We start from the raw sequence: 14,988 nt of genomic DNA, 5'->3' as shown, positions 1-14,988 counted from the left end.
TTTTTACAATATTATTTTTCCATAATTTTCTAAATATATTTCAACACATTTTAAAAGATATACTTCTTTTAATACATTTTGAAATATTATTTTTCCATAAATTTTACAATATTATTTTTTTCCATAAATTTCACAATAATATTTTTCCATAAATTTCAAATATATTATTGTTTAAATGCATTTTTAAATATTATTTTTCTATAGATTTTTGAATATTATTTTTCCATAAATTTTTGAATATTATTTTTGTATACATTTTTCAATATATATATTTTTAATTGTTTAATATTATTTTCCCATATATTAGCCGCAGATATATATGTTTTGAAATTACTTATTTACATAAATATATTTTTTAAATGTTTATTTACATTTTTTGTATCTTTCACTATTTCAAATAAACCTTAATAATAATAATAACATACGTTAATTGTTTTCAAACGGTGTCTGTAACCCGGCAGTAAAACCGCCGATCAAGTAAAACAAAAGCCATGGTCATGGACCCACTAGCTGCGCAAGCTCGCTCTCCAACCAGCTAAACGGACTCAATAACTCCACGGTGCCGTTTTGGTGAATTTACAAAACTGAAACGACACAACGTGTTAGCATGTTACCTCATGCTAACCACGCCAGCTTGATTACACTAGGGTAGCGCATCCAAATATGCATGAAAACACGCCTACAGACGTCACACATGGGACGGTTTAGTGATTAAGAATTGTTTTAGTTATATTGTAAAACTTGGAGTGATTAATGAAGAATTCATACGAGTAGAAATGCTATGGACGGCTAGAAGGCAGTACGGCACTTTTACTTCTGGTTAAGGCACAAACACAAGGAAATACTACACTTTTCAGCAAGTGTATACCACTAAATACAAACAAGGTGCTTGCCGACTCTCTGACTGTGACATCTTGTGGTTCCCAGCACGAGCGCACACACAGTATTGCACGGCACTTTTACTTCCGGTTTAAGGCACAAAACACAAGGAAATACTGCACTTTTCATCAGGTCTATACTACTAAATACAAACAAAGTGCTTGCCGACTGTCTGACCGTGACGTCTTGTAGTTCTCAGCACGGGCGCACACACAGTATTGCACGACACTTTTACTTCTGGTTTAAGGCACGAAACACAAGGAAATACTGCACTTTTCAGCAAGTGTATACTACTAAATACAAACAAGATGCTTGCTGACTCTCTGACTGTGACATCTTGTGGTTCCCAGCACGAGCGCACACGCAGTAATGCTTGGCACTTTTACTTCCGGTTTAAGGCACAAAACACAAGGAAATACTGCACTTTTCAGAAAGTCTACACTACTAAATACAAACAAAGTGCTTGCCGACAGTCTGACTGTGACGTCTTGTGGTTCCCAGCACAAGCGCACACACAGTATTGCACGGCACTTTTACTTCCGGTTTAATGCACATAACACAAGAAAATACTGCACTTTTCAACAAGTCTATACTACTAAATACTAAAAAGGTTCTTGCCGACTGTCTGACTGTGACGTCTTGCGGTTCCCAGCACGGGCGCACACACAGTATTGCACGGCACTTTTACTTCCAGTTTAAGGCACAAAACACAAGGAAATACTGCATTTTTCATCCAGTCTATACTACTAAATACAAACAAGGTGCTTGCCGACTGTCTGACTGTGACGTCTTGTGGTTCCCAGCACGAGCGCACACACAGTATTGCACGGAACTTTTACTTCCGGTTTAAGGCACAAAACACAAGGAAATATTGCACTTTTCGGCAAGTCTACACTACTAAATACAAACAAGGTGCTTGCCGACTCTCTGACTGTGACATCTTGTGGTTCCCAGCTCTAGCGCACACACCGTATTGCACGGCACTTTTACTTCCGGTTTAAGGCACAAAACACAAGGAAATACTGCACTTTTCATCAAGTCTATACTACTAAATACAAACAAGGTGCTTGCCGACTGTCTGACTGTGACATCTTGTGGTTCCCAGCACGAGCACGCACACAGTATTGCACGGCACTTTTACTTCCGGTTTAAGGCACAAAACACAAGGAAATACTGCACTTTTCAGCAAGTGTATACTACTAAATACAAACAAGGTGCTTGCCGACTCTCTGACGTTGACATCTTGTGGTTTCCAGCACGAGCGCACACACCGTATTGCACGGGACTTTTACTTCCGGTTTAAGGCACAAAACACAAGAAAATACTGCACTTTTCAGCAAGTCTATACTACTAAATACTAACAAGGTTCTTGCCGACTGTCTGACTGTGACGTCTTGTGGTTCCCAGCACGAGCGCACACACTCGGGCGAGCGGCCCTTCCAGTGCTCGCACTGCAGCAAGAGCTTCACGCACTCGTCCAACCTGCAGCTGCACCTGCGCACGCACTCGCCGCAGAAGGACTTCAAGTGTCCGCACTGCGACAAGGCCTTCGTCATGCATTCCTACCTGCAGCGGCACATCCGGACGCACGGCGGCCCCGCAGCCCCGCCCCTTCACGACGGCGTGGCGGTCAGCGCCAGCGTGGGCGGCGTCACGACCGCCACCACGCTCCTCAACCCCATCACCCTGGAGAGCACGGGGAGCAGCGGGAGTCTGATCGTGTCTCAGCCGGCGCTCAACATTCCCCCGAACACCTCCCAGAACTACTTCATGATCCAAACATCCAGCGGTCTGCAGCTCATCCCGCTATCGGCGCCGCCGCCGCCCCCACCGCCTCCGACTCCGCCGCAGAACTTCCTACTGCTGCAGTGTCCGTCCGCCGGCGGCTCTCAGTCCAGTCTGATCCTGATCCCGACTTCAGGGAATGCTCCGGCGGAGCCGGCGGGATTGCCGGTGCTGCAGGCCCTCAACAACCAGCACTACGTGATCGCCAGCGATAACAAGAGTCCCGTTGCCGTGCCAACGCACAGCATCCCGGCCAACTCGCTACTGCGCCGGCCCATATTGGGGAAGCGCAAGCACATAGCGAGAGGGCGGCGCGGGCGCAAGGCGAAATCGGCGCTTCAGAAAAGCGCGGTGGAGAGCGTGCCTCCGGCGGCTCCGCCCGAGAACACGGCGCAGGCGGTGCCGGCGAGGACCGAGAAGCAGTTCGTGTTGTGCTTTGAAAAGGAAAGACGCGCAAAAGAGGGGGCGGACGTCGGCGAGGGAGGCCAGTCGTACGTGCTGCGCTTCCAGGAAGACCACGCCTCCTCGGAGGCGGCGGCGGCGGAGGACGGGAAGCTGGTGCTGCAGTTCGAGGCCGACGCCCAGGAATGTGCGGCGGACAAGGCCTCGGGAGGCAAAGAAGGCGTGATGTCGCTCCTGCAAGAGTGGGGCGGGGACAAGCCGGCCGAGGACCACGCGGGCGAGGCGGAGGGCGGGTCCTTCGTCTTGCATTTCCACGCCGAGGACCAGGAGAGCGACCGCTCGCCGGGCGCCTTCCCCCCGGACGGCGGCGCGGAGAGCCAGGGCGTGATGTTCCAGGTGGGCGACGAGAGCAAGGACGCCGAGGAGGGCCTCCGGATGATCGCCCTGATAGAGCGCGAAGGCGACGCCGAGGACGAGGACGCGGCGGGCGGCGACGCCGGCGCCAGGAGCATCTTCCAACTGGAAGGCGGGGAGGAAATAGTCATCATCGAAGTCAGCACCAGCGGCTTGATGGAGAGAGCCGCCGACGCCTCACAGAGCGATCTCCCAGACGATGTTAAGGAGAAGTCGGCGAAGGAAAAGGACGACTCGGAGGAGCGCACAGGAAGTGAAGCTTTACCTCAAACATGCACTTCTCTTACCAACTGAAATGTCCTCGCTATCGTGGGCTGTGAGTGTTGGCACTTTACTTTCACTTTCACATTCTGATGCACGCATGCAGTCGGAACACAACTCTTGGAATGCCTCGGCGCCACATTTTAGAATGTTATACATTCAAGGAGGCGGGGCTTGAACGTTTTCAACAGGCGCTGATATTAGATGACATGACACGGTGTATGAATAAATATGCTTTTGTCAGTACGTCAATGGTCAGATGTGTTCATATTTGTTTAAATTAGCATATTAAATCGCATTGATTACTGTTTTATTTTGTTGTCACTGCTGGATTCATTTCCGCATGCGTCAAAAAGCAACGGTTGTTTTCTCTTTGACGGTAGTTTTAACCAAATCTATTTTTTTACACAACAGTTTGCCAGTAAAAAAAAAAGTGTTATAAAAAACATAAAATATCGTTTATCCGTCCACATCTATCATTCACATTTTTAGGCCACTGTTTATAATCTTTACTTGGCACCCACAATGCATTGCGAAACAAGTCCATTGTAACGCACGTAATAAAAACTAGTCCATTCTTCAAAAAAAAAATGTATATTAAGGTATTCTTGTAAAAAAAAAAATGGATTCAATGGTCAGATGTGTTCGTATTAGCATAATAAATCGTGTTGATTACTGTTTTATTTTGTCACTGCTGGATTCCTTCTGCGCATGCGTCAAAAAGCAGCGGCTTTTACCTTTTTGACGGCAGTTTTAACATAATCTATTTTTTACACAACAGTTTGCTAATAAAAAACATTAAATAAAATGTATCCATCCACATCGATCAATATTCACATTTTTAAGCCGCTGTTTATCATTTTTACTTGGCACCCACAATGCGAAACAAGTCCATTGTCGTAACGCACATAATAAAAACTACTCCATTCTTCAAAAAAAAAAAATATATTATGTTATTCTTGTAAAAAAAAATGGACTCAATGGTCAGATTTGTTCTTATTAGCATAATAAATCTCAACGGTTCCTGTTTTGTTGACATTGCTGTATCCTTTTGATCATGCGGCAAAAGGACAAGCACCTTGATGGCAGTTTTAACAAAATATATTTTTTACTCAACAATTTGACAATAAACTGAAGTATTTAAAACATAAAATAAAATGTATCAATCCACATCGTTCATTATTCCAATTTTAAGCCGCTTTTTATCATCTTTAATTGGCACCCACAATGCATTGCGAAACACCAGTCGACGTAATTAAATAAACTTGCTTTTCAAGCACATAATTAAAAGTACTCCATTTTTCATGTATGATTTGTTTCATCATGGTATTTATCCAAATGAAAAATGGACTCAATGGTCTGAATGTGCTTATATTTGTTCATAATAGCGTAATAAATCTCAATGATTTTATGGTCTGTTATTTTGTCGTCACTGCTGGATCCATGTGCGCACGCGCAAAAAAGCAGTGGCTTTCACGTCACAGTTTTTACAATAAACATATTTTTTACACAACAGTTTGCCAATAAACTGAAGTATATAAAAAACATAGAATAACATTCATCCACCCACATTGTTCATTATTACATATTTTAAGCAGCGCTTTATAATCTTTAATTGGCACCCACAATGCATTGCGAAACACGAGTCGATTGACGTAACTCAATAAATTTGCTTTTCACGCACGTAATTAAAAGTACTCCATTTTTCCAAAAATAATTTTTAATATGTAGTTTTGTAAAAAAAATGAAATCATGTTCATATTTGTTCATATTAACGTAATAAATCTCAATGATTTTATCGTCTTCCGTTATTTTGTAGTCACTGCTGGATCCATGCACGCATGCGCAAAAAAGCAGTGGCTTCTACGTAACAGTTTTAACGAAAAATATATTTTTTTACACAACAGTTCACCAATAAACTGAAGTATATAAAAACATAAAATAACATTTATCCATCCACTCCGTTCATTATTCGTTTTGTTAAGCTGCCCTTTATATTTTTAACTTGGCACCCACAATGCATTGCGAAACACAAGTCCATTGAGGTAACGAAATAAACTTACTTTTCACGCACGTAATTAAAAGTATTCAATTTTTCACTCATGATTTTTCATCATTATGTTATTTTTCTTAGAAGATAAAAATAAAATAAAAATCGCACTCAAGAGACGTAAAAGTGTTATGTTTGCGCATGCGTACAGATCAGGCAGCCCGGTAAATCGGGCAGCGCGAGCTATTCCCGTACCGAGTTGTGCGTAAAACACGTACCAAACCTGCCGTAGGCCGCTATGTGCTCGGAGTAAACTGCGTAGTTCGTACCAAGAATAGCTCATTTACGGCCGAACAACTGCGGCCGTGTAATCGAACGTGCCGAGCCAAAAAGCCAACATTTGAACATTTTGTCGACATATCTCACGGTGTCACGGCGAAGCGGGTAAGCATGTTCACTCTGGGTAATGACGGTCATGTGAGCGACGTTTCTGGCGTTAGATTTGGACTTGTTTGCTTCTTGTTCACCAGCTCTGATTCATGTGTGATAACAATGAATATTTTCAGCGCATTAATTCGTCTTATCATTAATAGTTCGATACAGTACCGATTGCCGATGCCCGGGAATTGGCACCTGCACTCGACGGTACCGACTTTCGCCAATTTTGTGTGTGGTGACAAATAGTGCTGGTTTTCATGGCCAATTTCCCCAAATCGATTCTACGTTTAAATTGTGAAAATATGTTACAAAATATTAAAGTACACAATTTTTACATTCATTATAAAAATATATATTTTTTTATTTTATTGTGAAAGCTATTTAATTTATATTATGCATCTGGGATCTGTTTTGCCAGAAATTAAGATATTGGTCGTTATTAAAAAGTGTTAATTGTTTATTAATAAAATCACATTTCGTTTGAAATGTTAATGTTTGTACTTATTGCAACGCACGGCAAGTAAACATTGTTTACGTTAGACAACAAGTAAACATTGTTTATGTTAGACAACAAGTAAACATTGTTTATGTTAGACAACAAGTAAACATTGTTTATGTTAGACAACAAGCACAAATTTTGTCCATGGTAAACAAACATTGTGTCTTGCAAAAAGTAAACATTGTGTTTATGTTTAACAACAAGTAAACAGTGTTTATGTTAGACAAGAAGTAAACATTGTTTATGATAGACAACAAGTAAACATTGTTTGTGTTAGACAACAAGTCCATGTAAGCAAGTCAACATTGTGTCTAAGAACAAGTAAACATTATGTTTATGTTTAACAACAAATAAAATATTGTTTATATTAGACAACAAGTAAACATGGTGCCAATGGTAAACAAGTAAACATTGTGTCTAACAAGAAGTAAACATTTTGTTTATGTTAGACAACAAGTAAACATTGTTTATGATAGACAACAAGTAAACACTGTTTATGTTAGACAACAAGTAAACATTTGGCCCCTGGTAAACAGGTCAACATTGTGTCTAACAACAAGTAAACATGTTTATGTTTAACAACAAGTAAACATTGTTTATGTTAGACAACAAGTAAACATTTTGTCCATGGTAAACAAGTAAACATTGTGTCTACCAACAAGTAAACAATATGTTAATGTTTAACAACAAGTAAACATTGTTTAAGTTAGACAACAAGTAAACATTTTGTCCATGGTAAACAAGTAAACTCTGTGTATAACAACAAGTAAACATTATGTTTATGTTTAACAACAAGTAAGCATTGTTTATATTAGACAACAAGTAAACATGGTGTCCATGGTAAACAAGTAAACATTGTGTCTAACAAGAAGTAAACATTGTGTTTATGTTAGACAAAAAGTAAACATTGTTTATGATAGACAACAAGTAAACAATGTTTATGTTAGACAACAAGTAAACATTTGGCCCCTAGTAAACAGGTCAACATTGTGTCTAACAACAAGTAAATATTATGTTTCTGTTCAACAACAAGTAAACATTGTTTATGTTAGACAACAAGTAAACATTTTGTCCATGGTAAACAAGTAAACATTGTGTCTAACAACAAGTAAACATTATGTTTATATTTAACAAGTAAACATTGTTTATGTAAGACAACAAGTAAACATTTTGTCCATGGTAAACAAGTAAACGTTGTGTCTAACAACAAGTAAACATTATGTTTATGTTCAACAACAAGTAAACATTGTTTATGTTAGACAACAAGTAAACATTTTGTCCATGGTAAACAAGTAAACATTGTGTCTAACAACAAGTAAACATTATGTTTATGTTTAACAAGTAAACATTGTTTATGTAAGACAACAAGTAAACATTTTGTCCATGGTAAACAAGTAAACATTGTGTCTAACAACAAGTAAACATTATGTTTATGTAAGACAACAAGTAAACATTTTGTCCATGGTAAACAAGTAAACGTTGTGTCTAACAACAAGTAAACATTATGTTTATGTTTAACAATAAGTAAACAGTGTTTATGTTAGACAAGAAGTAAACATTGTTTATGATAGACAACAAGTAAACATTGTTTGTGTTAGACAACAAGTAAACATGTCCATGTAAACAAGTCAACATTGTGTCTAAGAACAAGTAAACATTATGTTTATGTTTAACAACAAATAAAATATTGTTTATATTAGACAACAAGTAAATATGGTGCCCATGGTAAACAAGTAAACATTGTGTCTAACAAGAAGTAAACATTTTGTTTATGTTAGACAACAAGTAAACATTGTTTATGATAGACAACAAGTAAACACTGTTTATGTTAGACAACAAGTAAACATTTGGCCCCTGGTAAACAGGTCAACATTGTGTCCAACAACAAGTAAACATGTTTATGTTTAACAACAAGTAAACATTGTTTATGTTAGACAACAAGTAAACATTTTGTCCATGGTAAACAAGTAAACATTGTGTCTACCATCAAGTAAACAATATGTTAATGTTTAACAACAAGTAAACATTGTTTATGTTAGGCAACAAGTAAACATTTTGTCCATGGTAAACAAGTAAACTCTGTGTATAACAACAAGTAAACAAAGTGTTTATGTTTAACAACAAGTAAGCATTGTTTATATTAGACAACAAGTAAACATGGTGTCCATGGTAAACAAGTAAACATTGTGTCTAACAAGAAGTAAACATTGTGTTTATGTTAGACAAAAAGTAAACCTTGTTTATGATAGACAACAAGTAAACAATGTTTATGTTAGACAACAAGTAAACATTTGGCCCCTAGTAAACAGGTCAACATTGTGTCTAACAACAAGTAAATATTATGTTTATGTTCAACAACAAGTAAACATTGTTTATGTTAGACAACAAGTAAACATTTTGTCCATGGTAAACAAGTAAACATTGTGTCTAACAACAAGTAAACATTATGTTTATGTTTAACAAGTAAACATTGTTTATGTAAGACAACAAGTAAACATTTGGTCCATGGTAAACAAGTAAACATTGTGTCTAACAACAAGTAAACAATATGTTTATGTTTAACAACAAGTAAACAGTGTTTATGTTAGACAACAAGTAAACATTTTGTCCTTGGTAAACAAGTAAACTTTGTGTATAACAACAAGTAAACATTATGTTTTTGTTTGACAACAAATAAACTTGTTTATGTTAGACAACAAGTAAACATTGTTTATGTTAGAAAACAATTAAACATTGTGTTTTTGTAAACAACAAGTAAACATTGTGTTCATAGTAAACATTGTCTAACGACAAGTGAACATTGTTTTTGTTTAACAACCAGCAAACATTGTGTCTAACAACAAGTAAACATTGTGTTCATAGTAAACATTGTCTAACAACAAGTAAACATTGTGTTCATAGTAAACATTGTTTAACAACAAGTAAACAGTGTGTTTTTGTTAAACAACAAGTAAACATTGTGTCTAACAACAAGTAAACATTGTGTTTATGGTAAACAACAAGTAAACATTGTTTATGTTGGACAACAAGTAAACATTGTTTATGTTTGACAACAAGTAAACATTGGGTCTAACAACAAGTAAACATTGTGTTTATGTTAAACAACAAGTAAACATTTTGTCCATGGTAAACAAGTAAACATTGTGTTAATGTTAAACAAGTAAACATTTTTTATGTTAGACAACAAGTAAACATTGTGTCTAACAACAATTAAATATTGTGTGTATGTTAAACAACAAATAAACATTGTTTATATTGGACAACAAGTAAACATTTTGTCCATGGTAAACAAGTAAACATTGTGTTCATAGTAAACATTGTTAACAACAAGTAAACACCGTGTTTTTGTTAAACAACAAGTAAACATTGTGTTCATGGTAAACAACTAGTCAACATTGTTTATCTTAGACAAAGAGAAAACATTGTGTTTATGTTAAACAACAAATAAACATTGTGTTTATGTTAGTTATGATGTTCTTTACAAGTGTATGTACACTTTTGACCACGACTGTACACCACGGACCGCAGTATCCGGCAGTCCCACAGACTGGGGAGCTCCCTGTCAGACCAGTCTCTGTGATCCAGGAGACAATGGATGAACTGGTAGCTCATCTCGGATGGCGACGGGTTCGCCTACAGGAGAGAGGTTGACCGGCAGCCTCAAAAACATGGCACTGAACGCCCAGAAAACAGTGGAGATGATCATGGACTTCAGGAAAGTCAAAGCCCTACCCTGATTGACTGTCCCACCCCCATTTCCATTGTGGACTTCATCCGTTTCTTGGGTACCACCAACACCCAGGACCTCAAGTGGGAGCCGACCATCAGCTCCCTCATTAGAAGGCCCAGCAGAGGATGTACTTCCTGCGGAAGCTGAAGAAACTGAAGGTGCTGACCGAGATGCTGGTGCGGTTCTACTCGGCCATCATCGAGGAGGCCCAGCAGAGGATGTACTTCCTGCGGTAGCTGAAAAAACCGAAGGTGCCGACCGAAATGCTGGTGCATATCGGTCGGCACCTTCGGTTTCCTCAGCTGGTGCAGTTCTACTCAGCCATCATCGAGGAGGCCCAGCAGAGGATGTACTTCCTGCGGTAGCTGAAAAAACCGAAGGTGCCGACCGAAATGCTGGTGCGGTTCTACTCGGCCATCATCGAGTCCCTCATCAAGAAGGCCCAGCAGACCAAGATGCTGGTGCACTTCTACTCGGCCATTATCGAGTCCCTCATCAAGAAGGGCCAGCAGAGGATGTACTTCCTGCGGTAGCTGAAGAAACTGAAGGTGCCGACCGAGATGCTGGCGCAGTTCTACTTGGCCATCATAGAGTCCCTCACCGAGGAGGTCCAGCAGAGGCTGTACTTCCTGCGGTAGCTAAAGAAACTGAAGATGCCCATCAAGATGCTTGCGCAATTCTACTCGGCCATCATCAAGTCCCTCATCAAGAAGGCCCAGCAGAGGATGTACTTCCTGTGGTAGCTGAAGAAACTGAAGGTGCCGACCGAGATGCTGGTGCGGTTCTACTCGGCCATCATCGAGTCCCTCATCCAGGAGGCCCAGCAGAGGATGTACTCCCTGCGGTAGCTGAAGAAACTGAAGGTGGCGACCGAGATGCTGGCGCAATTCTACTCGGCCATCATCGAGTCCCTCATCAAGAAGGCCCAGCAGAGGATGTACTTCCTGCGGCAGCTGAAGAAACCGAAGGTGCCGACCAGGATGCTGGCGCAATTTTACTCGGCCATCATCGAGTCCCTCATCGAGGAGGCCCAGCAGAGGATGTAATTCCTGCGGTAGTTGAAGAAACTGAAGGTGCCGACCGAGATGCTGGTGCGGTTCTACTCAGCCATCATCGAGTCCCTCATCGAGGAGGCCCAGCAGAGGATGTACTTCCTGCGGTAGCTGAAGAAACTGAAAGTGCCGACCGAGATGCTGGTGCAGTTCTACTCGGCCAACATCCTCACCTCCTCCATCGCAGTGTGGTTCCCCGGCGCCACAGTCCGGGACAAGCATCGACTGCAGCGCATCGTACGAGCTTCTGAGTCCTCCAGGACTTGTTCTCCTCCAAGTCCAGGAGGCGTTGAGTCGGATCACAGCTGACTCTTCTCACCCTGGAAACAAACTATCCTCCCCTCTCCCCTCAGGCAGGAGACTACGGTCCATCCAGACCCACACCTCCCGCCACCTGAACCGTTTTTTCCCCCTCGGCCATCAGACACATGTAAATAAACCTCTTCTGATTCTGAAGTAAACAACAATTGTGTTGATGTTGTCCAGGTGTTGCTGGACAACATCAAGATGGGGAAGCTGGACCCGGAGGAAGTGACGCTTAGGAGGATGAAGGAGGACGACATCGAGACGGTGAAAGCTCTCGTCAAGGTGAGTGCGACAAGACGAGGCTGCACGAGTGCCGCCTGCGGGGATGTCACGGTGTTGTTTGTGCAGGAAGGCTGTGAAGGTTCCGAGAACCGCCTCATCCTTCACGTACTCACCCGGCCGCTCTGCCTCTTCCTCCTGGCCGTGCTCTCCTCCGCCCTGCGCTGCCTGCTCCACTCCTTCATCCTGGCCCTTAGCACACCCGTGCTGCTGCTCACCATCTACCTGAAGATCACCCTGCCACGCTCCACGGGGGTTCTGGGCAGCAGCCGCCCCTCCTGGGACTACGTGGGCAGCAGCTTCCGGGGCACGCACGAGGAGTCGCTGCTCCGTCCTACTGGCGGGGCGAGGCGCAGGGTCGCGCCCGCAGACCAGGACGCATCGGCGGGTAGCATGGGCCCGGAGAGGCGGCGGGCGGCCGGCCAGGTGTGGTTGGCGGAGGCGGACGGCGAGATCCTGGGCTGCCTCTTCAGGGAGAGCGAGAAGCGCCCGGGTGTCAGGAGGTTCTGCCGGCTGGTGACGGGGAGCTGGCACCGGCGGGAGGGTCTGGCTCGCCTCCTGGTCCACAGTCTGGAACGCAAGGAGAAGGAGGAGGGGGTGCGGCGGGTGTACGCGCACGTTCCTTACCTCTCCCAGGTGGGCCAGGCGGTCTTCAAGAAACTGGGGTATCAGCCGCTCGGTGAGGGCGAGCAGGAGGAAGAACAGCCGGAGGCTCCAGAAAAAGGATTTCTGGGATACCCCGTCACTAAAGTCTTCTACAAAGACTTGTGATGCAGGACCCGTTTATTGGGAGAGTGGCATTGCCAGCAACCGGAGGGTTCCTGGTTCGATCCCCACCTTCTACCAATCTCGTCATGTCCGTTGTGTCCTTGAACAAGACACGTCACCCTTGCTCCTGATGGGCGGTGGTTAGGGACCCCCCGCCATCAATGGGTGAATGTGTGTGTGAATGTGTGAGTGAATGTGTGTGTGTGTGTGTCCGTTGTGTCTTTGAGCAAGACACATCACCCTTGCTCCTGATGGGTGGTGGTGAATGTGTGTGTGTGTGTGTGTGTGTGTGTGTGTGTGTGTGTGTGTGTGTGTGTGTGTGTGTGTGTGTGTGTGTGTGTGTGTGTGTGTGTGTGTGTGTGTGTGTGTGTGTGAAAATGGGTGAATTTGTGTGTGAATGTGTGAGTAAATGGATATGTGTGTGTGGGTGGGTGTGTGTGTGTGTGTGTGTGTGTGTGTGTGTGTGTGTGTGTGTGTGTGTGTGTGTGTGTGTGTGTGTGTGTGTGTGTGAATGGGTGAATTTGTGTGTGTGTGAATGGATGAGTGTGTGAATGGGTGAATTTGTGTGTGTGTGTGTGTGTGAATGGGTGAATTTGTGTGTGTGTGAATGGGTGAATTTGTGTGTGTGTGTGTGTGTGTGTGTGTGTGTGTGTGTGTGTGTGTGTGTGTGTGTGTGTGTGTGTGAATGGGTGAATTTGTGTGTGAATGTGTGTGTGTGTGTGTGAGAGAGAGTGAGTGAATGGGTCAATGTGTGTGTGAATGGGTAAATTTGTGTGTGTGCGTGTGTGTGTGTGTGTGTGTGTGAAAGGGTGAATTTGTGTGTGAATGTGTGAGTAAATGGATGTGTGTGTGAATGGGTGAATTTGTGTGTGTGTGAAAGGGTGAATTTGTGTGTGAATGTGTGAGTAAATGGATGTGTGTGTGTGTGTGTGTGTGTGTGTGTGTGTGTGTGTGTGTATGTGTGTGTGTGTGTGTGTGTGTGTGTGTGTGTGTGTGTGTGTGTGTGTGTGTGTGAGAGAGAGAATGGGTGAACGTGGAAATAGTGTCAAAGCGCTTTGAGTACCTTAAAGGTAGAAAAGTATAACCCATTTACCATTTGATCATCATTTCATAACATTCTGTGGGCACCGATCCAGTCGATGTGAACCGATTCAGAATCGATTTTCAATTCAAACCCATTACAGCTATCTATTATTTGGTGTAATTAGGCTCCGGCACACACCCTGTGACCCCAAAAAAGGGGACAAGCAGTAGAAAATGGATGGATGGATTATGACACTTTTTCATAAGGGATTAAAAAGCTCCTTCTGCTTGCATGGAGATCTAAAATGTCTTTTTAAAAATGTATTTTTGCATAAAAAAAATTTAAAAGTATTTAAAAAATATATATTTATATATTTATTCACTTACCGTAATTTTGATTTAAAAAAATGATGAATTGAATAAGAGAAGTATTTTGAGTGTGAATGTTTTTTTTTTAGTTTAGCAGCCCTACTATTTATCAGCAAGCAGAGTATTTATGTTTACATATTTATTTCTGGTTGTCTCTAAACATGTTTGATTCCTCATTTTCACAGGGAGTTCCAAATTAAAATTTTTCTAAGTGACACCAAACTTTGAAAAAAATCTGATTCACAATCATTTATTTTTTTTCACTTTCGTACATTTTCACAAATTTTGGGGATTATTTAATATATTATTATTTCATAGTATTTTATTATTTTTATTTATTTGTTATATTAATAATGTATTGTTATTTAATAATGGTGTTATATTTTATATATTATTTCATATTTATCATATTAATATTTTATAAATTCTATATTGTATTTGTATATTAATATATGTTCCTTTAATTTTATTGCTATACCATATTTAATATATTATTGTTATTATTTGTTATATTAGTATTTATATTGTTTTATGCATGATATAATTTATTCTTATTTTAATATACTTAATCTTTTTAAAACGAATAAACAATAAAAAAAGTGAATGTCTCATATATATATATATATATATATATATATGTATATATATATATACATATATATATATATATATATATATATATATATATATATATATATATATATATATATATATATATATATCGGTCCAATATCCACAAAAAAGTATGTGATGATAAATGCTTGCATGTAAATTGTGTGATATCATGTGTGAT

General features: G+C 41.0%; 2 protein-coding genes across 2 annotated transcripts in view; both read left to right on the top strand.

Annotated features, from left to right (window-relative positions):
• The window catches only part of znf628 (zinc finger protein 628), a 27,173-nt gene extending 23,119 nt beyond the window's left edge, over positions 1-4,054 (top strand). Inside the window, 1 exon segment of the mRNA XM_061915351.1 lies at positions 2,287-4,054. Coding sequence (XP_061771335.1) covers positions 2,287-3,774 — 1,488 coding nt within the window. The 3' untranslated portion in view covers positions 3,775-4,054.
• Positions 4,055-5,816: 1,762 nt separating this feature from the next.
• On the top strand, positions 5,817-14,024 carry nat14 (N-acetyltransferase 14 (GCN5-related, putative)). Its single transcript, XM_061915350.1, has 3 exons — positions 5,817-6,175; positions 11,937-12,038; positions 12,105-14,024. The coding sequence occupies exons 2-3, from the start codon at positions 11,958-11,960 to the stop codon at positions 12,804-12,806; spliced, it is 783 nt and encodes a 260-aa protein (XP_061771334.1). The 5' UTR covers positions 5,817-6,175; positions 11,937-11,957; the 3' UTR covers positions 12,807-14,024.
• The last annotated feature ends 964 nt before the right edge of the window (positions 14,025-14,988 follow it).

Source organism: Nerophis ophidion, linkage group LG11, assembly GCF_033978795.1.
Source record: "Nerophis ophidion isolate RoL-2023_Sa linkage group LG11, RoL_Noph_v1.0, whole genome shotgun sequence".
In the NCBI taxonomy this organism is placed as follows: Eukaryota; Metazoa; Chordata; class Actinopteri; order Syngnathiformes; family Syngnathidae; genus Nerophis; species Nerophis ophidion.
The sequence above is the reverse complement of the archived record's forward strand: the minus strand, read 5'-3'. Positions and strand labels throughout refer to the sequence as shown.

Coding starts and splice junctions, on each gene's coding strand:
- nat14 (XM_061915350.1), top strand. CDS start 11,958: ATGGGGAAGCTGGACCCGGAGGAAGTGACGCTTAGGAGGATGAAGGAG. Junction 12,039..12,104: donor CGGTGAAAGCTCTCGTCAAG/GTGAGTGCGACA, acceptor TTGTTTGTGCAG/GAAGGCTGTGAAGGTTCCGA.